General features: G+C 60.6%; 1 protein-coding gene across 2 annotated transcripts in view; it reads right to left on the bottom strand.

The window, feature by feature from the left end:
• Positions 1 to 26,518, bottom strand: part of PHF21B (PHD finger protein 21B) — a gene marked incomplete at both ends in the record, with an annotated part of 45,793 nt that overhangs the window by 4,903 nt on the left and 14,372 nt on the right. For both annotated transcript variants that reach the window (XM_079775251.1, XM_079775252.1), the window contains 6 exons: positions 1,663 to 1,717; positions 3,599 to 3,675; positions 4,265 to 4,316; positions 11,934 to 12,071; positions 13,817 to 14,170; positions 14,546 to 14,638. In XM_079775251.1, coding sequence (XP_079631377.1) covers positions 1,663 to 1,717; positions 3,599 to 3,675; positions 4,265 to 4,316; positions 11,934 to 12,071; positions 13,817 to 14,170; positions 14,546 to 14,638 — 769 coding nt within the window. The remainder of the gene's footprint in view (positions 1 to 1,662; positions 1,718 to 3,598; positions 3,676 to 4,264; positions 4,317 to 11,933; positions 12,072 to 13,816; positions 14,171 to 14,545; positions 14,639 to 26,518) is intronic.

Genomic DNA, 26,518 nt, shown 5'->3' with positions numbered 1-26,518 from the left:
GACATGATGGGAGTATCACAGGCCCCAGTGTGGCCAGGTTCTCACCCAGGACATGATGGGAGTATCACAAGCCCCAATGTGGCCAGGTTCTCACCCAGGGCATGATGAGAGTATCACAGGCCCCATGGACAGCTGGTTGTCACCCAGGGCATGATGGGAGTATCACAGGCCCCATGGACAGCTGGTTGTCACCCAGGGCATGATGGGAGTATCACAGGCCCCATGGACAGCTGGTTCTCACCCAGGGCATGATGGGAGTATCACGGGCCCATGGACAGCTGGTTCTCACCCAGGGCATGATGGGAGTATCACAGGCCCCATGGACAGCTGGTTCTCACCCAGGGCATGATGGGAGTATCACAGGCCCCATGGACAGCTGGTTCTCACCCAGGGCATGATGGGAGTACCACAGGTCCCAGGGACAGCTGGTTCTCACCCAGGGCATGATGGGAGTATCACAGGCCCCAGTGTGGCCAGGTTCTCACCCAGGGCATGATGGGAGTATCACGGGCCCATGGACAGCTGGTTCTCACCCAGGGCATGATGGGAGTATCACGGGCCCATGGACAGCTGGTTCTCACCCAGGGCATGATGGGAGTATCACAGGCCCCAGTGTGGCCAGGTTCTCACCCAGGGCATGATGGGAGTATCACAGGCCCCAGGGACAGCTGGTTCTCACCCAGGGCATGATGGGAGTAAGGGTTTCTGCCCTGGTCACGCCAAGAGCCCGCCATGGACCAGGCTCGCCGTGGCCCGAGTTCTTCAGGAGCACGGCAGCTGGGAGCGTAGGGGGAGGGCGCATCGCTCCAGTGAGAACACGGGGCTCGTTCTGAGCTCCTCTGTTGCCCGTGACCCCTCACTCCAGTGAGTGATGCCAAGCACCCATCTTACTGACCACGCCGGCTGCAGACGACACCGGCAGTGAGGCCCTGCTCATGCGCACTCCAGAGCTTACAAAGCTGTCATGCTCACCCCTCGTGCCACTGTCCTCGCGGCCCAGTTTACACATCAGAAAGCCCAGGCCAAGGAGGGGCCTGACGTGTCAAAGGTCAGAGTCCCAAGAAGAGGCAGGCCACTTCCTGCCCTCAGGACAACTTGTTTTCTAACGGAAAAAGGCGCCTCCTGGTGGGTGCTGTGACGGTGGATGTGTTGGTGGATGCTGGCTTCCTGGACCCGAGGTTTGCAATGGGGCAGGGCTGGCAGAGCGGGGAGGGGCCCGTGCATCCTGGGGTGAAGGCCCGGGCCAGGACCCCGCCTGCCAGTGCCCTGAGGTACGGCAGGATCCCGAGGCCCGGGGGGGAGGTCTGGTCCTGGCCACAAGCTCAGGCCACACGGCGAGTCATCGAGGCAGGGCTGGCCGAGGACTCCAGGTTCCCACGTGCTGCCCAGGGCAGGCCCACGAGGGTGTGTGAGGCCCGGGAGAGCCACCAGCCCCGCCAGCTGTGGGGAGGAGGGTGTCCCCAGGCTGTGTGGTGGCAGGTGGCACCTGGGCAGGGCCACGGGCAGAGGCCAGGAAGCACTGGCTGCAGATGCAGGTGCTGGGGGGGGGGGGGAGTGAGGGCCCCTCCTGGCACAGGGTCCTCACCCCGACCCGGGTCAGTTCTGTGGTGGGCGGGTCCTACCGCCGTGGCCGTGGGCACCCCGGGGCCTGGCCCTGCTCACCTCGTGCCGTGAGGAACAGGGGGCTGTTCAGGTAGCTGGACGCCAGCCGCTTCCTCTGCAGGGACAGAAAACAAAGCCAGACACCGTCGGGGGAGCCCTCCTGGGGCTGCAATCCCTGCCGGGGCTCACCGGACAGCCCCACCCAGGCTCTGGGCCCCGCTGGACACCGGGGAGGCAGACCCGGGGACAGGCCCCGGGGACGCAGGACGGGGCAGAGGGGTGGGCAGGGCCCTGTCCCCGCTCCCTGCGGGGACGCCCGTCACACTGGGAAGGACGTGTTAGGACCCACACGGGGGCCAATCAGTAACAGAGCGGGTTGTGGTGGCCCATCGCCTGTCTGTGTCTTCTCTCTCGGCGGTTCGGGGTCCGGTGGGGAAACAAGGGCTGTTACGGATTCGCTCCCAACCCCCACCTTCCGCACGTGGCCCAGGAGCCCTGGCGCCAGACCAGGAGGGCCCTCTGCACCCCGGCGGCCTCCGGCCTCCGCTCAGGTGGAGCTCCCGGGCCTCCCAGAGGGTGGCTCTCCCCCCCAGGCACACTGGTCCCGGCTTGGTGGTTCGAGGGGCTCTGGCTGTGACCGTTCAGAAAGATTGTTCTAGAGTCTGTGTTTGGCTTCAACCGTCTCTCAGCGGTGGTCCAGCCTTGGGAGGAGCCCATGGGAGGGCTGCCCTGGACCTATTATGTGTCCAGGGCTCAGGGCACCGGCTGCGTCGGTCCCTGATGCGCTCACAGGTCGGCCCTGGCCCCGGCCACAGACTTTGGAGACCAGGGTCTGGCTTTGCAGATCCAGAGAGACGGTTTCATGCACGAACAGCCAGGGAACGGGCCCTCACCAAACAGAGACCCGACCCTCCTACCAACGGCCACAGCGCTCGGGACCCCGTCTCAGTGCCGGGGGAGCTGGGAGGCCGCTGTGCCCTGCGACGGGCACCCAGTGAGCGCGTGACAGCTCAGCCGACACCTCCGTCTCCTGCAGGGGGGGAGCAGGGAGATATGTCTCTCAATGGACCCTGAGCTCAGGGGGGAAGCAGGGTGATGTGTCTCCCAATGGACCCTGAGCTCAGGGGGGAAGCAGGGTGATATGTCTCTCAATGGACCCTGAGCTCAGGGGGGAAGCAGGGTGATGTGTCTCCCAATGGACCCTGAGCTCAGGGGGGGAGCAGGGTGATGTGTCTCTCAATGGACCCTGAGCTCAGGGGGGAAGCAGGGTGATGTGTCTCTCAATGGACCCTGAGCTCAGGGGGGGAGCAGGGTGATGTGTCTCCCAATGGACCCTGAGCTCAGGGGGGGAGCAGGGTGATGTGTCTCTCAATGGACCCTGAGCTCAGGGGGGAGCAGGGTGATGTGTCTCTCAATGGACCCTGAGCTCAGGGGGAAGCAGGGAGATGCGTCTCTCAATGGACCCTGAGCTCAGGGGGGGAGCAGGGTGATGTGTCTCCCAATGGACCCTGAGCTCAGGGGGGAGCAGGGTGATGTGTCTCTCAATGGACCCTGAGCTCAGGGGGGAGCAGGGTGATGTGTCTCTCAATGGACCCTGAGCTCAGGGGGGAAGCAGGGTGATGTGTCTCCCAATGGACCCTGAGCTCAGGGGGGAGCAGGGTGATGTGTCTCTCAATGGACCCTGAGCTCAGGGGGGAGCAGGGTGATGTGTCTCTCAATGGACCCTGAGCTCAGGGGGGGAGCAGGGTGATGTGTCTCTCAATGGACCCTGAGCTCAGGGGGGAGCAGGGTGATGTGTCTCTCAATGGACCCTGAGCTCAGGGGGGAGCAGGGTGATGTGTCTCTCAATGGACCCTGAGCTCAGGGGGGGAGCAGGGTGATGTGTCTCTCAATGGACCCTGAGCTCAGGGGGGGAGCAGGGTGATGTACCGTGCCCACCTCTCCACCGGGGAGTGGGGGGCAGCCCGGAGCCTCCCCCGCTGGGAAGCCGCCTCACCTCGGTCTCCAGGAGGCCGCTGTAGGCGGGGTTGGCGGTGCTTCTCCGCTTCCGCTCCTGGCGCTTGCTCTGGATTTCTGCAACGCGGACGCCACGGTTACCCATCCCTCCCGCCAGGAACCCCGCAGCTTCCTCGAAAGCCCCGTCCATCACGTCCCCGCCCATCACGGCCTCTGTCTGCACACACCGATGCCCCGGTGCCGGGAGCAGGCTGGGGTCTCAGACATCGCTCCCCCGACCCTCCGAGGCAGGACACACCCACGGGGATCCGGCTGGAGAGGAGGTGGCAGGTATCCGGGATCCCGGTACCCACTCGGCTCAGGGCCCCATGTGCCATCAGCCTGGGGCTCTCTTAGGACCCCGGGCATCAGGGGCCTTGGGTCAGACGCGGGCCTGGCGGAGCCGCACCCGAGGCAAAGGGCTCCGGGCGCCGCCCTGCAGCTCAGGGGGCCCCGCCCCACGAAGCCCCGGCACGGAGCCTTCCAAGAGGCCGGGGCTGGCCGCCGGGGCTGGCAGTGGGCGGGCCTCCCAGGAGCTGTTCACCCTCGGGCGCTGCCCTCTGACCAGGGGGACCTGAAACCCACTGCTCCGGTCTGATTCCAGCAGACCGCCCCCCGCCCCCGTCCAGCGGGCCCATCCCAGCCCGACCGCGCGGCGGGGCCTCACCTTCCAGGTGCTCCGTGGTAACCAGGCCTAGCGCTACCATGAAGGCGATTTTCTGAGGGAGGAAGCAGAGAAGTGTTACCTCGGCTTCATCGTCCATTCATTCATTCACTCATTCATTCGTCATTCACTCATTCATTCGTCATTCACTCACTCTCCAGGCATTGCTGAGACCCAGTGCCCTGACTGCGCGTGTCTCAGCATCCCTCGTTCTTATGACCGTGACGGGCGTGAGGGGCAGGGATTCTGCAGGGGCCCCGGCACTGGGACTTTACAGCGGGGGGTGGGTCGGGGAGAAGACAGAGAGGAAACGCCTTCTCGTCACATCCTGTCGGGGGACGTGCTGTCCACTGACCGCAGGGATGCTGACGGGCCACCTGGCTGAAGTGGGCCTGGCAGGGTTCCCACCGGGACCTTCCCTTCACCCCACCCCACCCCCTTTTTTTTTTTGGCTAATCCTCACCTGAGGATATTTCCCATTGATTTTTAGAGAGAGTGGAAAGGAGGCGGGAAGACACAGAGAGAAATATCGATGTGAGAGACACATCGACTGGTTGACTTGGGCATGCACCCCGACCGCCCCAACTAGGCTGGGCTCGAGCCTGCAACTGAGGAATGTGCCCTTAACAGGAATGGAACCCCGAGACCCTTCCATCTGCAGGCCGACACTATCCACTGAGCCAACCTGCTAGGGCCGCCCCGCCCTCTGTGGGAGGAGTCACCGTGCACAGCCCACGCTCCCGGAGCTGGGCTTCCTGGGGCTTTGGGGCACCATGCCGACCCTTAAAAATGTGTATGTGGTGGAATTTATGAATATTTCCCTCTGCGGTGTTTGGATATTTTAATCTTGGCTAGAGGCTGAGGTTATACAGCAAGTCGACTGTGTTTTATTTCAGTACCTATAGTTCACATTTTACATTTAGACTTGGGATCCACCTGGAATTTATCTGAGAATAAGGGAATCAATGGGCATATTTACTGGGATGATGTCAAAGCTATACATTAACTTAGGGCCCAACGATAACTTTATAATACTAACATTTCCTGCCCAAACCATGGTAGGGGTTTTAAACTTTCAAGTGCGTGTTGAATACTTTATTATGATTATTCCTAGGCATTTACTCTTCTTGTTGCTATTGTAAAAGGGGTTGTCTATAAAGTTTTGTACGTTAATATTACACCTGCCACCACGCGGAATTCTCTTAGGGTCTGTGGGAGTTTTTCATCCATTCTCTTGGATTTTCTACATGATTTCAAACAGTGACTGTTCATCCTCCTAATTTTCACTTCTATGCTGTTAAAAAGACTTCTCCTCGACTCGCCAGCTGTCAATGATAGTCTCTGATTCACTTGAAGTCCCAGCCATGACAGACAAGACCACCTCACAGCTGATTCCACCTCCCACCTTCTCTCCCTCCTCCTCTCAACTGTACTCAGCTGAGCCCTTGGCCCATCATTGGAGCAGGCGACATTTAAACTTCCTCATCCCGTTCGACATCCTTATCCCGTTTCGGTTTTACTTCGCAGTTAATGACAGGTGCCCGCCTCAGTGTTGGTGCCAACGTGGCCCCAGCTGCTCGGGGTCAACTGAGGGGCTCATGCGAGCCCATCTCCCGAGTTCTAGGCAGATTTAAAACATTTGTGTAGCCCTGGCCGGGTAGCTCAATTGGTTAGACGTTAGAGCATCATCCTGATACACCAAGGTTGCAGGTTCGATCCCAGTCAGGGCACATACATGAACCAACTAATGAATGCATAAGTAAGTGGAACAACAGAAATCAATGTTTCTCCCTCTCTCTCTCCATAAAATCAATAAATATTTTTTTTAAAAACCCACAAACGTTTTTTTAGCCCGGCCGGTGTGGCTCAGTGGTTGAACGTTGACCTATGAACCAGGAGGTTATGGTTCGATTTCTGGTTAGGGCATATGCCCAAGTTGTGGGCTCGATCCCTCTCTCATCATTGATGTTCCTACCTTTCTCTCCCTCTCCCTTCCTCAATGAAATCAATAAAAATATATATTTTTAAAGTTTTTGTAGCCGCTCCGCTGGAAGGCCAGCCTGGCCGGACGGGGAGTCCTGGGCTCTTGTCCTCGGGACCTTGCCCACATTGCTCGGCTGTGTCTGGAGTGCAGTGCTGCGTGGACTGGTCAGGAGCCAGCCCGGCATCTCCCTCTGAAGTCGCTGCATCAGACCCTTCCCCTCCCATTAAAGGTCAGTGCCTTCCCTGGGCTGTGTCTCCACGTGGACTGAGCGTTTCCCCTTGTACCCAGGGGGGTCATTCAATGTGTGACCTAAACGATTCCATAAACTCTTTGGGATTATACTTAGAAATCACTGAAGCACCACCACACCAAGAACAGTGGGTCCCCGCATTCCAATCCCGTCAGAGGTGCCCCGGGTTAATGCAAGACTAACGAGATGACGAGGGGCTACAGAGCTGCTGCCGTGGGAACTGGTCCAGCAGCTCCCGCCAGTCGGTACCAAGCCAGGCTGCGGTGCGGTGCCCCTGGATCCCCTATCACTCCTGGGCCCTGTGGCCGAAGGGACAGTGGCAGGGCCTCTGGGAACCCCCAGGACTGGCACCGCTTCACTGGCCTGATCTGCAAAGTCTGGGCTGGGCGAATACCAGGACCTCGGGGCCCATGCTCCTGCCTCCTGGCTCCACACTCAGCCTCCCCCTCCTCCCACAGGAAACACCTTCTGTGCTCATCTGAGGACAGGTCACGGGGGCTCGCAGGAGCCACCTGCCTACGTGTTATATTCTAACTCACATCACTGCGGGGGGTTGTCGGGGTTTGATTGTATTTATCCTGCTCCTACGTCCTGGTGTCCTTCTCTCCATTCTCCAATTATCTACCTGCTGTTGTACCTTCTTTGCTTGTCTTCTGTAGGCACCACTTTCTAATGTTCAAAAACTCATTCTTCCTGTTTCATTTGTATAATTTTCTCCCTTCTGCCCACATTGTCCCTGCTGTGTCTCCTGCCACGTCTATGGAACCCTCTGCTCATCCAGTTATTATTTGTTTCTGTGATAGTTTTTATTATTTTTTCCTAAATAATTCCAGCTCACGGTCCGTGGTCTCCAGTCCTGTGGCCGTTTAGCGCCTCTCCCCTCAGTCCTCGGGCTCCAGCTTCGCAGGTTCCTTCTCAGTGGTGACGAGTTTGTCTTTTCAGTTTGTCATCCTTTCTTTTCACTTCCTTTCCTGTCTTCCTGGGGGAAAAGGCCCCACATTCACCTCCTTTTCCTCTGCTGACTTGGAAGAGATAGGTGGCATTTTATTATTTTTAGCGATTAGTGTAGATATTTGAAGTATATGTTCTTAGCTATACATTTTCTAATGACGTCTTAAGTTAATATTTCTCTTTTTTTGAAGGTTAATATTTCTTTCTCTTTTTTTAAAAAAATATATTTTATTGATTTTTTTACAGAGAGAAAGGGAGAGGGATAGAAAGCTAGAAACATCGATGAGAGAGAAACATCGACCAGCTGCCTCCTGCACACCCCCTACCGGGGATGTGCCCGCAACCAATGTACATGCCCTTGACCGGAATCGAACCTGGGACCTTTCAGTCCACAGACCGATGCTCTATCCACAGAGCCAAACCGGTTTTGGCAATATTTCTTTCTCAACACGCTAACCTTAGCATGTTCTAACTTCCTCTAAAACATCACTGACCAACTTGTTATTGCTGCCTAAAATATCCTTTTACTGTTTTGAAAAACTGGGGCCCCAGCCGATTTGGCTCAGTGGATAGAGCGTTGGCCTGTGGACTGAAGGGTCCCGGGTTCGATTCCGGCCAAGGGCACATGTCCGGGTTGCGGGCTCGATTCCCAGTGGGGGCATGCAGGAGGCAGCCGATCAATGATTCTCTCTCATCATTGATGTTCCTCTCCCTCTCCCTTCCTGAAATCAATATTATAAAAACAAAAACACTGGGCATTTTTTGCAGTCTGTGCTTAATGTATTACCTGCGGGAAACGATCGTGGTGCTCGGTGGCCTCACACCCACGTCCTGGCTTCCCGGTCTTCTCACTAACGCAGTTCTTCCCATGGTGGTTGTGGGTGACAGACCTCTCAGTCTGTGTCTGACAATGTCTCTGTTTTGCCCGGCCCTTGAAGAACGGTTAAGCCGGTGAACCCTGAGCTGGAGTTCCTTCCTCTCAGCAGTTCTCGGACGTTCCTCTGCCGGCTCCTGGCAGCCCCCGGCGTGCCCGCGTTCCCTGGTGGCGGCCTGTGGCGCTGCCCTAGTGGTTCTCACGATCTCTCCTTCTATTCTGGGACCTGGATGCCGAGCTTCTAGATCTACTCTTAGTCACCCTGCCTGGGAGGCGAAGATGACTCTTGATCTGAGAACTCACATCGATGTTCCTCAATCCTAGCAAATTTTTAGCTTCGTTCTTCAATGATTGCTTCTTCCCCTCCCCCACCCATTCCCCGATGCGATGAAGGCTGTGGCTTCTCCACCCTCCGGGCTCTCTCCTGCCTTCACACACCCACCCGTGTGTTCTTACCTCTGCGTCTGCTCCGCCTGCAGGGACCAGTCCAATGCCCGCAGCATCTCCCTCATCCCGCACCGCTGCTGTTTGTTTGTTTTGTTTTTCCTTATTGTTTTTTGTTTTTTTTTCTCTCTTTGTGTCTGGTTCTTTTTATTTCCACTAATCGCCATGTTTTTCATTACCAGATTTTCAAATAATGTTCATATTCATCTGATCTTGTTCCAAGTGTTGATTTCTTGTCATTGCCAGCATTCGAGCCCTTCCTGTGTTTTAGAATTCTGTCTACAGACTCATTTGGGGCACAAGTCCTTTTTTTCTGTTAATTTTATTTTTCACTTTTTTCTCCCTCCTGCTTACCCTTCCCCTCCCAGTTTGTAATTGCCTGGGTCTCCCCCCCACCCCCACCCCCAGGTGCAGCTGTGACCCCAGGCTCAGACTGGCTCCCGTACAAGCAGGGTGGCCTGGGTCTATCCCTCTCTCGCCCGAAGAACTTTGGGGACTCACTGTCCATGTGAGCTGCCCCCTCCTGGTCCCCTCTGAGCCTGGAGCCCAGGCGCCCTGCTCCGGCTGGAGTCTGGACACAGCCACGCCTTCGTCTCCACCCAGGTTTTATCTGTTGTTGCTGTGGGTCTGCGGATGGGGACACCCAAGAGTAATCCTGATGGGATGTACGTGGATGAATTCCAAGAAGGGGGTGACCTCCTTATTTCTGAAAGGTCCTTCTAGTTGCAGAGTGAACGGACAGGGGGGAACCCATCCAGGGGCAGGGAGACAGGAGCCGGGGAGAGACGGGCAGAATGGGGCCTCGGCAGCAGGGATGGTGTGGAGGGGGCAGCATCTGAGCGCACAGGGGTGGCCCAGAGGCGGCCGGGCTGCGGATGCGCTGAGGGCCTCACGGGCTGGCCCTGCTCGGGCTGGCTCTGTGCAGGGCACATGGTGGTCTGAGGGTGGCCAGCTCAGTCAGATGACGCCCGAGGCCAGGACAACGGGGGGCCTTGTTCACTTAACCGGGACTGCGCAAGCACAGGTTCCACTGCTGCTCCGAGCCCTCTTTCAAAAGGAACCTTGACAAGGATTTTTATGCCGAGACCCGCTGTAATTGCAAGTTCTATTTAAGCCATTACATGTATTTATGATAATTATGTAGTTAGATGTAATTACACTAATTGTATAAATGCGCAATAATCGACTAAGATAACTTGGAGAGAACAAAGAATCCACCCAGAGAGCCCTCCCGAAGGTTAAGAGTGTGGCAAGACCCACGGGGGACAGAGGGGTTCTCGTGGGAGCCTCGGGTGCACACAGCAGGTGCTCGAGGCGCTCACCCGTTGCCATGGAACTGAAATGCCTGTCTCTCCTGAGATAAAATTGGGCCTGGGGCCCCGAGGGGCCTTGGATCCAGGTCAGCCTGGACGAATCCCGCAGGCTCTGTGGACACGCAGGCCAACCATCACATCCCGCTCCTGCTCAAGGCTATGCCATGGCTCCCTGGTGCCCAGGAAGAAGTTCCGCCGGGGCAGCCTGCGTCAGCGCGCCAGGGCGGGGCTCTGGTCCACTGAGCCCAGCTGCGGAACCGTCTGTGCAGTGGGCACAGACATGCTGGGCCCCGCCCGCCTCCATGCGGTTGCCCAGGCAGCACCCTCTGCCTGACTCGCCATCCCTCTTGCCTCCTGCCCCTCTGTTGAGACGCTGCCTGTTCCTCCGGGCCCTGCTGGTCACGCCCCTCATGTGCCAAGCCCTCTCCCTGCACCTCTGAGTCTGAATGTGCCACTCTCTGGTGACGCCTGGCATGTTCACCCAAGTCCCGTGGCCGTGCCTGTCTGCCACAGGGTGAGTGGCCCTGGGGCCAGGACTATGCCCGCCCTTGACCGGGCCCCACCCTCAGCACAGAGCCTGGCATGCGTCCTGCTCACGAATAACTGAACGCACAAAGGTGCCTTCTTATAATAAAGACACTGATACAAATGATCCTAAGGAGCTGCGAGCCCGGAGGGCCTCTTCTCCCGCTGGGCTGGGTGGTCAGGGAGGGCTGCCTGGAGGAGACAATGCCTGGAGTAAACGTGAGGTCCAGGGGAGTTTGGCAGGGACAGGAAGGGGGGCCAGGCACGTGGAAAAGGCCCAGGACGCGAGCAGCAGCACAAGGGCCGACACCTGCTGTGACCCAGAGCCGCTGCCTCTCCCACCTCCATCGGTGCAGGTGGCGCATTAGGGGGGGCAGTGAGCGCCCATCCTCCTTCCTGCTTCTCACAGGGGTTGGCGAGGGGGTGCTATGTACAATTTCTGGAACGTTCTAGGGCACCTTCAGGAGACACCTGCACCTCCCAGGCCAGCCATGGGCAGCGGTTGACTTCTCAGGCACTCAAGAGTCCTGTTCTGCCCGCCTTCAGGCACTCATGATTGGTCACGGGCAGAGAAAAGATCCGTGATTGGCCACAGCAGAGAGCAGAGCCATGATTGGTCACAGCAGAGAGCAGAGCCATGATTGGTCACAGAGAAAAGCGCTGTGATTGGTCACAGCAGAGAGAGAAGAGCCATGATTGGTCATGGGCAGAGAGAAGAGCCATGATTGGTCATGGGCAGAGAGAAGAGCCATGATTGGTCATGGGCAGAGAGAAGAGCCGTGATTGGTCACAGCAGAGAGAAGAGCGGTGATTGGTCAGAGCAGAGAGACGAGCCGTGATTGGTCACAGCAGAGAGGAGCCGTGATTGGTCACAGCAGAGAGAAGAGCCGTGATTGGTCACAGCAGAGAGCAGAGCCAGGGCTGCTGTAGGGCCACGTGCTTCCGTCAGAGGGCAGCAGGGCCCTAAGGACGGGCGTGAAGCCGGAGGGACCAGGGCTGTGGCCTCGGGGTGGTGGGTGACCCCGCAGCGTCCCAGGCACCGTTCGGGGCTTGGCAGGCCTGGACTCACCTTCTCCCCACAGCACCGCCAGGAGGGAAGACGTACCTCTCCATTTTACAGACGGGACAGAGGGGTTCGCCCTGCCGCACCCCGGGAACGAGCAGCAGGGGGTGCAAAGTCAGGCAGCAGGTTCCGGACCCATGGGACGGCTCCCAGCCGCGCTCAGGAGCCCCCCTCAGAGCCCTCTGCACGGGGCGGCTGTGGGCTTGTCAGCTGACTCCCCGTGAGCACGTCCCCACCCCCGACAGCAGTCCCCACACCCGGCACCCACCTCGGGGTTCTCCTGGCTCGGGGGCCGGTCTTCCTTCCTGTTGGTGGCCTGAGCTCCCTGAGACGGCTCCTCCGTGGGCGGCCGCGACTCGGCCTTGCTCTCGGGTTGTGTCTGCACCTGAGGCTGAATGATGATGACCTGGAAGGTACGGCGCAGGGAGGGGGGTGAAGGGGTGCTGGGGGGGGGGAGGTTAGGTGGGAGGGAGGGGAGCGGGAGGGGGACCTGGGGGGTCCAGGGTGCGCCTGGGTGACGCCAGGTGCGTCACCCCGGAGGGCGCAGGCCCTGGAGCGGCGGGATCACGAGGAGGAGGAGGAGGCTGCCCGGAGCTCCGCAGGCTCTGGCAGGGCGTGTGCCGCCACAGCCCCTTCACCGGGAAGATGGTCTGCAGGAGCAGGGGCCTGGCTGAGGACCCGGGGCCTGGGTTCGGTCCTGTGCTCCCGTGTCCCAGCTGGGTGGCTTCGGGAGGTCAGGCCGCCTCTACCCTCAGCGTCCTGGGAATGCCGACCTCTGGCAGCGAGGATAGGAGAGGTTAATCCCCAACTCACATGCAGGTAAACTGAGGCCGCGGGGGAGCAGAGGGCTGGACACTTCCCTGCTCTGTCCCGGCTGCATGGCCTGGCCACCCACGCCCCTCCTGCCCCTTGGGGCCCAGGCCACTGTGTCTGACGTGCTCCCACTTGGCCGAGGAGGGCGCGGGAGGGTGGGCATAATGCTGTTTTTCTCACTCTGAGGAGCCTGCCAAGCCCAGGGGTGGGTGGGCGTGTGGAGGAGGAGGGGGTGGGCTCCAGGCCTCACACAGAATCACCCTGAGCAGCCCCACTTCAGGCGGCCCCCATCTGGGTCCAGGGCGACCCCTGGGTCTGATCCAAGCGCCAGAGGCTGGGAAGTCTGAAATTGACTTCTGAGCCCAGCCTCCCTGGGTGGCTCGCTCCCATCTGTGGCTCAGCTATTTCATTTCTGTTTTTGGACAGGAAATGGGGGGAAATCGTTATATTTCTTGGGTCCAGGGGAAGGAATTCAGGGCCGAGCCAGGAGTAACTTGAACTGGCATTTTCCCCCTGAGAACGGGTACGACTGTCTTGTGGATCGTGAAGAAAAGATGCCTTCTCTTCCGTTGGCTTAAGGGAAGGCTCTTTGTTCTTCTTCGTATCACAGTTTAAAATCCCAGCATTCTCTGGATGGAAAATAATGCCCCTTTTTATATTCACGGGGAGAAAAACACGAAGATCCCCCGTAGCAAGAAGGGCAAAGAATATCCTCAATGACACACAGGCATCAGAATTCTTGAAAAGTACAGGAAAAACATTCAGGCTTAATAATAACCAAATAACTCAACTTCCAACAGCGAGTGTCTGTTTGCACCGACTAAATGAAAAGTGCTGAAAGCGACAGCACGGATGCTGGAGAGGCTGCGGCGAAGCTGGGACCGTCACCCCCCACGCGGCTGCTCAGCACGCTCTGGACCGGCCGCCCTGGTCCACGCCTCCTCACGGGACCAAAAAGTCCTTGGCCGCCTAACTCCACCAGCACAGCCATGGTCAGTATGGGGCTCCCCTGCTGTCGCCCCTCCTGCCCACATCCTACGAGTCAGTGCCCCCAACGAATGGAGTAATTAACGCACGGACCAAGCATTCTTGTTTTGCTGGCATTAATTCGCTCAGCCATATAGTCTTTCAATCACACACCCATTTATTGGTACCCTCATTCATTCATTCATGCGTGGGTCCACCCCCTGATCACTCATCCGTACCCCATTCATCCCTTCGGCCACTTGGCCGCTCTGCCCTCGTCTTTCCTTCTGCCCGGCCTCGTTCACTGGGCGCCTCTGGGGCAGGTGCCTCCTGTGTGCGGCTCGCCTGAGCCTGCCGTGGGCACAGCCTCACCTTGTTGTCGGTGCTGATGAGGAGGGGCTGCACTTTGATGCTGTCGCTGACCACGGACACGGCGGCATTGCTGGGGGCGATGGCGGCGGCATTGCTGGGGGCCGTGGAGATGATGGCGTAGGCCACCCCGGCGCTGCTCAGAGGAGAGGTGATGGCGGCCGGCTCGGCGAGGGCCTGGGGCTGGCTGCCGGGCGCTGGCGCATGGCTCACGGTGTTGTTGGCGGTGGGGAGGGCTGGGCTGGGGTTCTTGATGCTGACCACGGCGGCCTTCTGGAAGGTTGGGGGCTGCTTGGGTGGCCGGTCCCGGCCGGGGGTGACGGGCAGGCTGTCTGGAATCAGAGTCTTTGGCCTAACCTGGGGGGAGGGGGACGGACGGACAGGTGGATGATGGCACTTTTAACCATGGCCCCCGTTTACTAGAAAACCCCCCTCCCTGCAAGGCCCGGTCCAAAAATGAGTCCTTCCAGAAGCAATGCTGTGGGCGGCTATTCTAGGCCAGCCCAGTTCATTCCATCTTTTAAAATCCTGCTCGTCACCCACTAAGTTCACTTCCCAGTTCCTCACTGGGAACGGCGGTGCTGGTCCGGACGCCTCCGCGGGATGGGCGGAGACGGGCGAGGGAAGGGGCTCCGCCAGCTCAGTGCCCACCAGAGCCTCGGTGCCCAGGGGCTGGGGGCAGCGGCCACAGGACAGACGGACGGACCCCGGGCCCAGCCCTGGGCTGCTTACCTGAGGTAGCACTGCCACTCCTTGCCCGGCCAACCTCTGCAGGGAGCTGACCTGAGGCCCCGGGGCAGGCACTGCAGGGATGGAGCCCAGAGCCTGGAAGACAGGGACGCACCGCCCGCTCCGGCGAGGACCGCCCGGCCTGCGGCACCGACCTCAGCCCTCCAGCCTCCAGGACGGGAGCTGCACGCACACGTCTGTTGTTTATGACCCCACCCCCCCCCCCCCCGTCTGCGGGATGGTTACAGCAGCTCAAGCCGCCTAAGACCGCCTCCCTCTGTCGGCCAGGAAGAGGGTCCTCGGCACCTTGACCTTGGACTTCCCGCCCGCAGCCCCGTGAGAAGGCAATGCTACAAGCCCCGTCTCTGGGCCCTCCTTTCCCGCTGTGTCCGTGCGTCTCCGGACTCCAGAGGCTGCAGCTCTGAGCCTGCCTTCTGGTCGGCTTGGACACCAGGGACTCTGCCTTAGAAATGCAGTCGGGGAGGGAGAGGGGACACAGGGGGGAGGGGACGCAGGGGCGGCTGGACAGGCAGCGAGGGCAGGGCGGGGGGGGGGGGTTGGTGGGGAAAGAGGAGCTTTGCTTTGACCTCGTTCTCAACACTCAGCCGCCCTCCGCACACAGGATGTGGGCTGTTTGCAGAAGAGCACCGTCCCGCCAACTCCAGGAGCCACATGCAGAACCGCCCGCCCCCATCCGCCCGCCAGCGTGCACACGGCTGCTGGGGCGCAGGGTGCCAACGCTCTTTAAGGCGCACCTTCCAGGGTGTGGTGCCCCTGGGGCCGGGCAGCGGGAGGAGCATGGGAGACGGGGTGACTCCCTGGGGCAGAGCCAGAGGAATTTGCTAAAAACGAGGCTGCTGCCCAGCTCCCCTCTGCCTCCCGCTCGGAAGGACGGGCGTCCAACGAGAGCCCGTCACCTCCCTCTCTGTGCGTTCCCCTGCGGGGCCTCGGCCTCAGGACCTGGAATTAACACGCGGAGGGGACACGTAGCCGGCAGGACGGACGCCACCTCGGAGGCCATTCCTCGGGTAGTTTACAGCCGCCCTTCTCTCCAGATGAATGAGCTCCTTGCGGCTGCATTTACAGCGCTGAGCATTTTAATAGGGAAGAATGGGCCATAAATGTCAAAGATAACTTCAGATTCTCCTGCTTCAGCGGAGTCCCCAGGGGCGGCGGGGAGACCTCAGACACCGAGGCCGGTGGGAGGCGCCGAGGGGACAGGTGCGCGCGGACGGCTCGTGGCGGGGACACACTGGGCTCAGGCTCAGGCTCGGACACCAGCTGCGTGTGGCCCCAGCTCTGCCCCAGTCACCCCGTCTGCAGCAGGGGCCCGGCAGTGGCTGAGGACGATGGGGCAGCAGCCAGGCCTCCGACCGAGCACCTCGCAGGACTGGGAGGAGCCGCCGCGGCCTGGCCTCCGTCCCTCCACGGGGCGGCCCAGCAGCTTCTCCAGCCGCAATCTGCTGGCATCTGGACGGAGCCCCTGTGACACGGGCGAAGGTAACCACCAAGCTCCCACCTCGCCGGTGCCAATAAACATTAATTCAACGTAAGCACCACTTTACCGTCGCGTGAAGCCAGCTTATTATTCACAGACGGAACCCACCGCGCCTTGCTCACGGCCGGGAATGACTGACAGCTGCCTTCCGCCAGCTCCCACGCCCACTCCACTGACCCCTGCTCGTCCACAGAGGAGCGGCGGGCGTTTCAGGTGCATGAGACAAGCCAGACAGGCACGCCTGTCATTGCTGCCCGCCCACATGCGTAACGGGCACATCCCAGAGCAACCCGTTCCCAGCTGGCCCGGGTCACCTGAGCATCCCTGTCCTGCCTCCAGAGCGGGCAGAACCGCCTTCCCTGCTCCCAGGGCCGGGGGCGGGGAGGGGGGCGGGGGGCACTGGGCACACAGCCGCTGAGTCACCCCCACAGCTCCTCCTCTCACAAGTGTGCGCCACGGACCTAGTGCGGTCCCAGCTGGGAGGGCGGGCGCCTCGGGGAAGCCCGGCTGCTGGACAGGCGGCTCCGGTCCGCTGGGTCCCGGTGACCCTGACCCGGGCCACGGAGGCCTGTGCAGGGGAGGCCGTCCGAATCGGAAACCTGGGAGACGGGAGCGGCCCCTCTGAGCTGACATTCACCAGGTCCTTCCAGCAGCCGGTGTGGCCAGGCGCTCCATTCACCTGAAGGTCATTCACGCTCTTTAGTAGGAAACACGCTCAACGGCATCTCAGGCCACGAATCAGGCTGTGGTCCTGCGGCGGCAGAAGCCAGCGAGTGGCAACCAGCGTGGGGCGGGGCGGGGCGGGGCGGGGCACGCTGGAACCCCCCCCCACGGCGGCCTTCGGAGCCACGCTGGCTGTGTGGTGGCAGCGTCCACATGACCAGCTACCACGCCACGTCACAGCTCCACAGAGAAATGCCACGTCTGAAAGAGAACTGGCCTTGGGGCTGGGGGCCCATGAGGACCCTATTGAATCCCCATCCAGGCCTTCGGGGCACCCCTGAACCCCAAGGGGAGACACCCGCCTATTGCCCGGCTGTCTGCCTGCAGAGCTCATCCAAAGTCATGGGGCGGGGGGTCCTGGGAGGTAGCCCCCAGCTAGCAGGCCAGAGAGCAGGCTGCCCCCGGGGGGGGTGCAGGAGGACGCACAGGTGAGGGTGCAGCTCGAAGCCTTGGAGAGGGAGGGAGGCGGGGCACACAGAGCACCCGGGGCTGGGGCCTCCCTCTGGTCTGGGGGCTGGAGCAACAGGAGAACATGGAATAGTTGGCGCCTGCCCTTCCCCTGGTCCCCACAGACCACCTGCCCCCCTCACTTCGTGCTCCCCAACATCCGAGATGGGGGAGGCCCCGGAGCCACTGCCTGGGCCCTGGGATCCGGAGGCCCCGCCAGGCAGGCATCTTCCAAACCAACCAGGACCAGACGCGGCGATGGGCCTCCCCACCGCCCTCCGGACCTCGGGAAATAGTCATGGGGAATGCGCACTCCCCCGGGCCTGGCCTGGGCATCCGCCGCCGCGGCGCCCTGGGGTCTAACTGGGGAGGCGCACATCCGCACACGCCCGCCCGGGTGCCCGCCAACGGCCCCCACGCTCCTCGCTCGGGAGAGGCCTCCAGGCCGGGCAGCGACCTGAGGGGCGGCCCCAGGGCTAGTGTGCAGCCCCGAGGATGGAGACAGATGTTCACACCCCAGAAGCACCACCCAGACCACGCGGCAGAGCGTTCCTGCAGACGGGGGCTCCGGTGTGAGTCCCTGAGCCGGCAGCCGTTAGAATGGCTAAATCCCACGGTTTTCTTAACCTGTTGGCACCATTAGTGAGCAGCCACTCTGTGCCGGGCCGTGGGGACAGAGGTGAGGAAGGCGGGGACCCCGCCCCCTCTGTGCCGGGCCGGCCCGTGAACCCGACCTGACACCGCTCGGCCAGCCGAGAAGGAGGTGGACAGGAAGGGCAGGGGGTTCTGCCTGCCGATTCCCTCAGATCTGGGGTGACTTCAGGACCCCCGTGAGGATGAGGAAACGGGGGGAGGGTGGCTGGTGAGGTGCAGGAGGGACCCGAGGGTGGACTGGCTCCCACCACCCCCTCCTGACCCTGTCCTGTGGGAGGAGCGGGGACAGGGAGGAGCTCGGTGTCCCCTGCAGGGTCAGCTCGGCCCTCGGACGTACGGGGGCCGGATGGAGCAGCAGCACTGTGTCCTGGCCACCACAGGGCCCGGCACACAGAAGGCGCTTAATAAACGCACTCCCTCTCAGAAGTCTGTCCCGCAGGACAGAGGGACCTGACATTTGGTGGTGGCACTTTGGGGATGGAGGTGACAGCTGTGGGGAACCACTGGGAGCTCAGGGGCAGGGGCCCAGGGCCAGGTGCCCCCACCATGCCAGGTGCCCTCCTCTGTGCAGAATGGAAATCACCCTCCTGCTGCGCCCACTTCAGAGTCCCTCTGGACCGGTGCCCTCGTCTCCTGACTCAGTTTCCCCACTTCTGTGGTGGGGCCACCAGGGTCGGATGGTCAGACCGTCACCAGAAAAGGTCTTCTGAACTTGACACCGAGATGGCCCAGGCCTGGGGCGGGGGATGGGGACCACGGGAGCGGGGGCAGCGGGCCACAGCTCCCAGGCAGCACCGCAGCCGAAGCTCGAGGCCCTCGCTGTAAGCTCGCTCACTGCAGGAGAGACCCCCGTCTCTGCCTCGTTCTTTCTCCGGCGGGTTTCTGGATGCCAGACCCCCTTATGCCCAGCGGCCCCCCCCCCCCAGAACCCACACCCGGCCTCCCCACACCCCCAGATGCCTCAGGAAGGTCCCTGAACCGCTCAGCGTCAGTTTCACCAGGTGGGAGCCTTGACCTGTGCTCACAGAGTGGCTGCGCCATTAAGGGAGAACGTACATACGTGAAGGGTTTTATTGACACTGCAGACGAGGGCAGTGACCTAGGTCTCCGCACTGATCTAATCCATGCAGCACGGGCCTGTCTGTGCCGGGTGGGCACTGCTGGGCTCGGCCACAGCGCCCTCTCTCCATGGCACACGTCACTAGCCTGCAAGGAAGGGCGTGGAGCGGCACCGAGCAGGTGAGCAGTCCCCACAGGTGCCCGGAGAGCGGCCTGAGACCCAGGCTCCCCGGGAAACGAGGCAGGTTCCCGCGTGGACCTGGGGGCGGGGCTGAGGAGGCGTGACAGAGAGGGCTGTCACCAAGTTTACAGCGATGCCTGACCCGCGGAGCCGGGACTTCCTCACCCCGTGCCTCTTCCTCATCACTCAGCTCCTGGCGGGATGACAGCGGATGGCGAGGAGGTCATCGCCAGCCCATCACGGCCCAGCGAGACGGCTCCAAATTGAATCTAACCGTCAGTGAAACCGGCAATACCTCATTTACTCGTCATTTAATGGCAGAATACTGGGATTTCCCTGGGGGGGGGGCGATGCTGGGGGAGTGGGGGAGGCGGGGGGGGGGGGGGCCAGGGCTGCTGCTGGGCCGCCCAGGGCAGCAGTGCCACCTTGGGAACCCACTTGGCTCCCTTTGGAAACCGGAAACAGGAAGAGACGGGTGGTCCTGCCACGAGGTGCGTATGAGTAGTGCCGTCCCCACGCCTGCTCTGGCCTGCCCGCGCTGCCGGTGGCGTGGCGTTCGAAGACCCTCTCGCCAAGGCCCCTGCACTCCCGACTGAGTGCAAACCCCTGCACGGCCAGGTGCCCGCCCTTCCCCGGAACCCTCCCTCCTGCACGTCAATCCCATTCTTCTGGGCTTCATTCCCTTATTTGGGGGAGCACCTCCCACACTCCCTGCTCCCCAAGTTCAAGCCCTGCGTCTGGAGCTGCGCGGAGATGCCCGGCATGGGCCCTGGTTGTGCTAAGAACTCGGAGGCCTTTCCAGCCGGCAGCCTGTGCCCCCCGGTGCCGAAGGACGTCCACGCCTCTCTGGTCTGCCAGCCCGGCCCGGCGGCAACGGGTGCTGCCGAGTGGGCGCGGGCGCAGGCTCAGAGGTGAACACGGAATGGGGGGGGGAGGGGGGAGGGCGTCACGTGGGCTCACCGGGGGCTGCCCCCCTGCAGGCACTGACCACTCTAAAGCGAGCAAAGGCGCCACGTTTGTTCACACTCAGGCGCCCCTAATGAATGCCACGCGGGCCTGGGGCAGCGACACAGAAAACAGTCCTGAGAGGGAGGCCTGGTTTGACTCCCATTTCTCCGCTCCGCCCCCACTTCTGAGGGGCCCTGCTTCCCATGGGCTCCCGCCCCGCCGCTTTGATGTTGTTCATGGAAACATGAGAGGGGGGAAGGGGAGCCCCTACTCCTCGCCTGCCTTCCTTTCCTCCGGGAAAATGCGGAGGGAGTCACAGATCTGGGCCTTTTGGCCTACCGTGCGTTTCCATCGTTTTGTTCAAGGGAAGACATGGGAAACCAAAGCAGCGGGAACGTAGTCCTGGCTGCGGCGGCCCGAGTGGACGGAGGCGCGGTCCCTGCGGCCCACGCTGCTCCGCGGCGGGGGGCACCGGGTGCGGGGCAGGCGGGCGCCGGGCCGCACTCACAGGCCCTCGAGTGCGCGGTTAACAAACACGAGCGTGAAGCTGCCTGGGCCTCGTGGGCTGACTGTCCCTGGGACCCCCCAAAGCAGGAAGCTCCCCGACAGGAAGCTCCTCACGAAGACAACTCGGCACAGACCGGGGGGGGGGGGCGGGGGGCGCCCAGAGAGACGGACAAGTGGCCACAGGAGTCACAGAGAAGCCCGGAACCAGCACGGGGAGGAAGGCACACGCGGTCACCAGCGCGCTGCGGAGGCCGAGTGTGGGCTCGCTTGAGTGAGAAACTCCTGGGGGCCTCAGTTTCGTGGGTTTTACCCCCGGAGCCCCATCAGGTTCTCACAGTGAGGACTGGGGGGGAATCCCCTCTGAGTGACCGGGGGGAGGGGCGAGCCCCAATGTGAGCCACTCGAACAAACGTCAAGCATTGGCTGCGTTCCCAGCGTTGGCGAGGCACCGGGAGAGCTGGGGGGCCCCACGGGAGGGGGCGCGTGGCTCCCGCGCTCCCGGGGCTGAGCAACCAGCCGAGGACGACCCGGCCTCGCTCTGCACAGTCAGGGAAGACTTCTCGGAGGAGGAGGTGCCAAGACTGTTCTTAAAGGGTTAGCAGGAATAAGCCAGGAGGAGGCAGAAGACACCACGGGTAGAATTAAAGGTAGAAACAAAACTCGGTGCATATGTCTTGGACACTGACGATCCATCCAAGTCTGGAGCGTGGGGGTCGGGGCTTGTGCCCCTGAAAGAGGTCGGCCCCTCCTCCTTGCTGGGCTGGGGTCACGGCAGGTCTGCAGACAGACAGGAGTGAAACGTCGGTTCCATTCTTGGCCCTGGAGTGCTGGGGTGCGATGCTGCAAGCACACACGTGTGCAAGGATACAGGGTCTGCATGAACAAGCCCTGATGTGACCCACGCTTGCATCTACACATACACAACCTACACACGCGAATGTCCCACACGCACCAGGTCCTGCTCCACACCACGTACACTGAGCTTTAACTCCAGAGCAGTGGTTCCCAACCTTTTTGGGCTGTGCCCCACCTAAGCATCTCTAACATCCTGATGCCCCCCTGGGACATAGAATTCTAACGAGAGGCCTGGTGCACAAAATTTGTGCACTGGGGGGGGAGGGTCTCTCAGCCCGGATTGTGAGAGGGCGCAGGCCAAGGGAGGTGGCCATCTGGGGAGGGATCGCAGGAGGGCTCCAGGGCATGTCCAGCCCATCTTGCTCAGTCCTGATCGGCCAGACCCCAGCAGCAAGCTAACCTACCGGTTGGAGCATCTGACCCCTGGTGGTCAGTGCATGTCATAGCAAGCGGTTGAGCGACCTTAGCATATAATTAGCATATTACGCTTTGATTGGTTGAACAGATGGCCAGATGACCAGACACTTAGCATGTTAGGCTTTTATTATATAGGATTATTCAAAAAGTGAACTATTCACATGGAGGAAGCCTGAAAGGCCATTAACTTGGTCTAAACAGGCTTCCAAAGAACATGGCATCCATGAAAGAGAAAAATAAAAGAATGAAAGGACAGTTGAAGTCCTGAGGAAGAAATCACTAAGAAATTGTTAAAAATAATAATAGGAAGTGATATGAAAAAATAGCAAATAAAGTTTCAAAACATAATAGAGAACTGAAATGCATAAATATGTCACAATATATATTTATATGCTGTACATGAGGGCCCAGAACCATAAAAAATGCAAAAAGTTCACTGCTAATAACTCATTCTCGAACTGCCCCCTTAAACATCAAATCGCCCCCCTCCCTGTGGGCCCACATTGGGGAGCCACTGCTCTAGACAGAATCACTGTGCCAGCGGCAGGTCACTTCCAGGCCGTGGCCAACGCTCCCAGACGTGGCCCAACGTTGAACAGTGCGTGTCACATCGAGCCCGACGGGGGAGAAGGATAGCTCTTCAAACACAGGCACCCTTCCCCACGCTGCGCTTACCGTCGAATCAGAGCTGCCGAGCGTGCCTGCAACTTAGGTTTAATGAGACCAGAGTGGTGTGCGGAGATACAGATGCCAACCGGTTTGTTTTAATTAACGGTGTAATGTTCTCTGTGTGTGGAGGGTGTAGGTCATGGAATACTGCTCAGCGCCCAATCGCTCAACAAATAAATAAAAAAGAAATGCGATTTAACAAATGGGTCGCTGTGCCTAGAGGCAGACGCCCTGGGATGTTCCCGCCAGCCCTTTCTGCTCCTCCAGCGCCGACCACAGCCTGGCGCACTCCTGGCCGACTACGCCTCCCGCCTCCTCCCCCTGCTCCCAGCCACACGCTCCACTGAGGGCCTTGCTTCTCATTTCACTGAGGAGAGAAGAGAGAACTTTCCAGAAGTCACCACCACCATCTCTCCACCCCGCAAAGTGCATCAAGACACCTTCCTCTCGAGGGATGGAGGGCCCAGGGCCCCAGCGCCGGCCGGCTCCTGCCTGGCCTCCCTCCTCTGGGCCCGAGGCTGGTCCTGAGCGGGAAGGGCAGGGGGTGGAGAGGCAGGTGCCTCCTGGGTCACAGTGGGGCTCCTGGCCCCGGGCAACCAACCCCCTTGTCGGCCAGGGTGCCTCCTGCCCTGCCCTGCCCAGCCTGCCCCCTTGGCCACCCCTCCAGCTAACGGGACACTCACCGAGACACGTCCGGACCCACCCGGGCTGGGCAACGGCCCTTCCCCTCAGCAGCACAAAGAGCTTTCTGACCAGGACATGCCGGGCGCCGTCCCAGCAGCTTCCTCGCCTCATCTCCCAGCGAGGAGGACAGGAGGGGACCGAGGCTCCAGGCCCTGAGACCTGCCCAAAGCCGCACAGAGGCAGGGTCCGACCCAGGTCTCCGGGCTCCAGCCGCCCCCCCCGCAGCGAGGCTGGGCGCCGGCACCAAGGCCGGGTCCGCGCGGCGCTGTCCGCGGTGCTGACGACGCGGCCAGCCATCCTCCCACCGGGACGCCGGCGCTCCGCCCGCCTTGCCCAGGAGAGGGCGCTGATCAGTTTGTATTTCCAGAATGTATCTTCGTTAACAGGGAACTTTTAAACTGTGGCTTTAAAGCTAATTTAGAAAAAAGCAAATGTATGACGTGAGCGTCACCATCTACACAGCTCACTCTGGAGGTGCCGTGTGCCTGGAGGCGGTGCAGCCACGGACAGCCCTGAGCCCTGTCCGCCGGCCCTAACGCCTAGAGCCTCACTGTGGGGGGAGGCAGGACACGCCATCCCCACATGTTCAGTTTAACATGCATGCGTGTCTTGTACCGAAGCGATACTAGGAATGATAACATGTGTACCGTTTAAAGAATCACAATAGCCGAGACCGGTTTGGCTCAGTGGATAGAGCGTCGGCCTGCGGACTGAAGGGTCCCTCCCAGGTTCGATTCCGGTCAAGGGCATGTATCTTGGTTGCGGGCACATCCCAGTGGGGGGTGTGCAGGAGGCGGCTGATCGATGTTTCTCTCTCATCGATGTTTCTAACTCTCTATCCCTCTCCCTTCCTCTCTGTAAAAAATCAATAAAAAATATTTTTTAAAAAAATCACAATACCATCTGTGTGCACAGGACCCGGCTTAACAAAAGAAAACTGACTTTAGCTTTGAAATACCGCTGCCTGCCCCCTCCCCACCTACAGGTAACGACAATTTTGTGTGTCATTCCGTGCCTTTCCTTTGTAGTTTACCAAATACGTTTATCAGAACACCTTGCTTTGCTTCGCATGTTTTTTAACTTTATGTAAACGAAGGCCTATTAAAGTATCCTGCAACTTCCTTTTTTGTCTCAACTCCCCGTCCCTAAGGTTCGCTGCCTGTGGCCTGGCTCACCCGCTTCACAGCCACAAGCGCAGGGCGGACCTGCTCACCCCTCCCCGCTGGTGGTGGGGCCGTGCTTCTCGCCGCGTCGGCTGTTTTGTTTTGGCGGCCGGGACTGTGGTCCCTGGGGCCCACCGGTGAACGGACTTCTCTAGGGCAGGTACGCACCCAGAAGCGGGGTTCTCGTCACGGGATGCGAGTATCTATCTTCAGCTTTACCAGGTGACTCCACACCGTTTCTCAATTCTCCAACTCCAGGCCCACAGCGCTCCGTAAGGGTTCCGGCGGGTCCCCGCGCCCGCCGGCCCTGGGCGCTGTCCGCGTATCCACGGTGCCAGACACAGGTCGGCTGGGCGTCTTCTCACATGCTGATCAACTCTTCTTTTCCTCTTCTAGGAAGGCTGTCTGACCCCGCCCCCACCCAACCCCGCCAGCTCCCACAGGGAGGCTCTGGACCAGGGTTTCACCCCAAGGACCAAGCACGGTCCGGTGGGGCCCGGAGTCCTCGCTCTGTGGCTCTGCCGACGGAGGCTGTGCCCACTCCAGGGTCCTGCCTGGACGGGGAGCACTCTTCACAGCCCACAGCTCAACGTTTCCTTGGCCGCCCCGCCCAGCCCCCAAAATAAGAATCCCTTGAAGTGAAGTCACTCTTCGAGTTTGGAGTGCTCTCAGGCCGTCCCCCAGGCACCCGCCCCGGCCTCGGGCCGCTGACCGACAGCCCGCGGTGGGGAAGACCGCGTCGGTCTCGCTCCGTGGCACCTGCCGTGCCGGGGCCAGGCCTGGCCCAGATCCGGAGCCCGAGGAGCCCCTGACGGTTCGGGTGGTGAGGGACCGGGAGGAGCTGCAGTGGCAGGGGCTGCCGCTGAAGCCACGCGGACCATCGCCGCCGACTGGCTCTGCGTTTGCGGGAACCTCATCGCCGGCGCCTCTGTGACGCGCCCAGTTTCGTGTCTGGGCTTCCAAAGTAGCTCTGAGCACTTTTCTCCTTAAAACTGAGATGAAGTTCACATAATTTAAATCGACCTTCGAAGTGGGTGTCTCAGCGGCATTTACAACATTCGCCGAGTGGGAGAGCGACCCCGGCTGTCTGGTTCCGACCAAGTGCACCCCCACAGGAGCACGAGGCTTCCCTGCGGGGCTGCGCCGGGCCCACCGGAAGCCTGGGAGCCCCCAGAGGACCGGGGTCCTGGGCGTTTCCACCCCACGCCCTCCTGGTTCAAAGTCACTGACCACCCGCGCTGAGATAAACTAGCTTACAATCACGCCCTGGCTGGTGTGGCTCAGTGGATAGAGCACTGGCCTGCAGACTGAAGGGTCTCGGGTTCGATTCTGGTCAAGGGCACATGCCCGTGTTGTGGGCTTGGTCCCCAGTGGGGGGCGAACAGGAGGCAGCCCATCAATGATTCTCGCTCATCGTTGGTGTTTCTATCTCTCCCTCTCTCTTCCTCCCCTGAAATCAATAAAAACATACTTTAATAAATAAATAAATAAAAATAAAGACGTGGTCACATAGTTCCCAGCGTCTCCTGAGTCTATGCCAGCACCTTACAGTGTTACCAGGCGCCCACCACAGACCAGGTAACCAAGGGCGTCCCGATGGCAGCCCCAGGCTCTGCCGGGGACGCAGCCCGGGCGGGGGGGCGGGGGGGGGCTGAGCCGTGACCAAAACCTGCAGAGGTGAGCAGGGGCACAGGAGCCCCTGCTGCTGTCACAGTGGTGCCAACGGGGCGGCCAGAAGGCTCCCGCTCCCGAGGCCGCTGCCCGGGCACCACAGTCACCTTACACAACAGGTGGGTCAGGGCAGGTGGGGTGACGAATTAGTTGTTAGACTCGGGGAGCCGAGCCCCTCACAGGGTGAAGTGCCCCCGTCTGACCCGGACCAGGAAGCACATCTGTCACCCCACTGCCACCCGAGCCATCAGCACAGCTAATCACGGCTCACTGTGATATCGGCTAATGGTGACAGCGCTCCCGTCTTGCGCTAATACACTTAGACTTGCTAATCAAATCAAACCCTCCGCTCGCGTGCGGCTCTGAGTAAACGCTCCTGCAAAGCGAGAAGTAAATAAATACTCCAGCTTCGTTCTCCCTTCCCTGTAGCTGTATATTCGGGGGGGGGGGGGGCATTTATTTGCCCCTGAGACCAAAGGCATTGAAGGAATCTGATGAGG

Source organism: Cnephaeus nilssonii (assembly GCF_951640355.1).
Source record: "Cnephaeus nilssonii genome assembly, chromosome: 6".
NCBI lineage: Eukaryota > Metazoa > Chordata > Mammalia > Chiroptera > Vespertilionidae > Cnephaeus > Cnephaeus nilssonii.
This window is presented reverse-complemented; position numbering and strand designations above follow the sequence as displayed.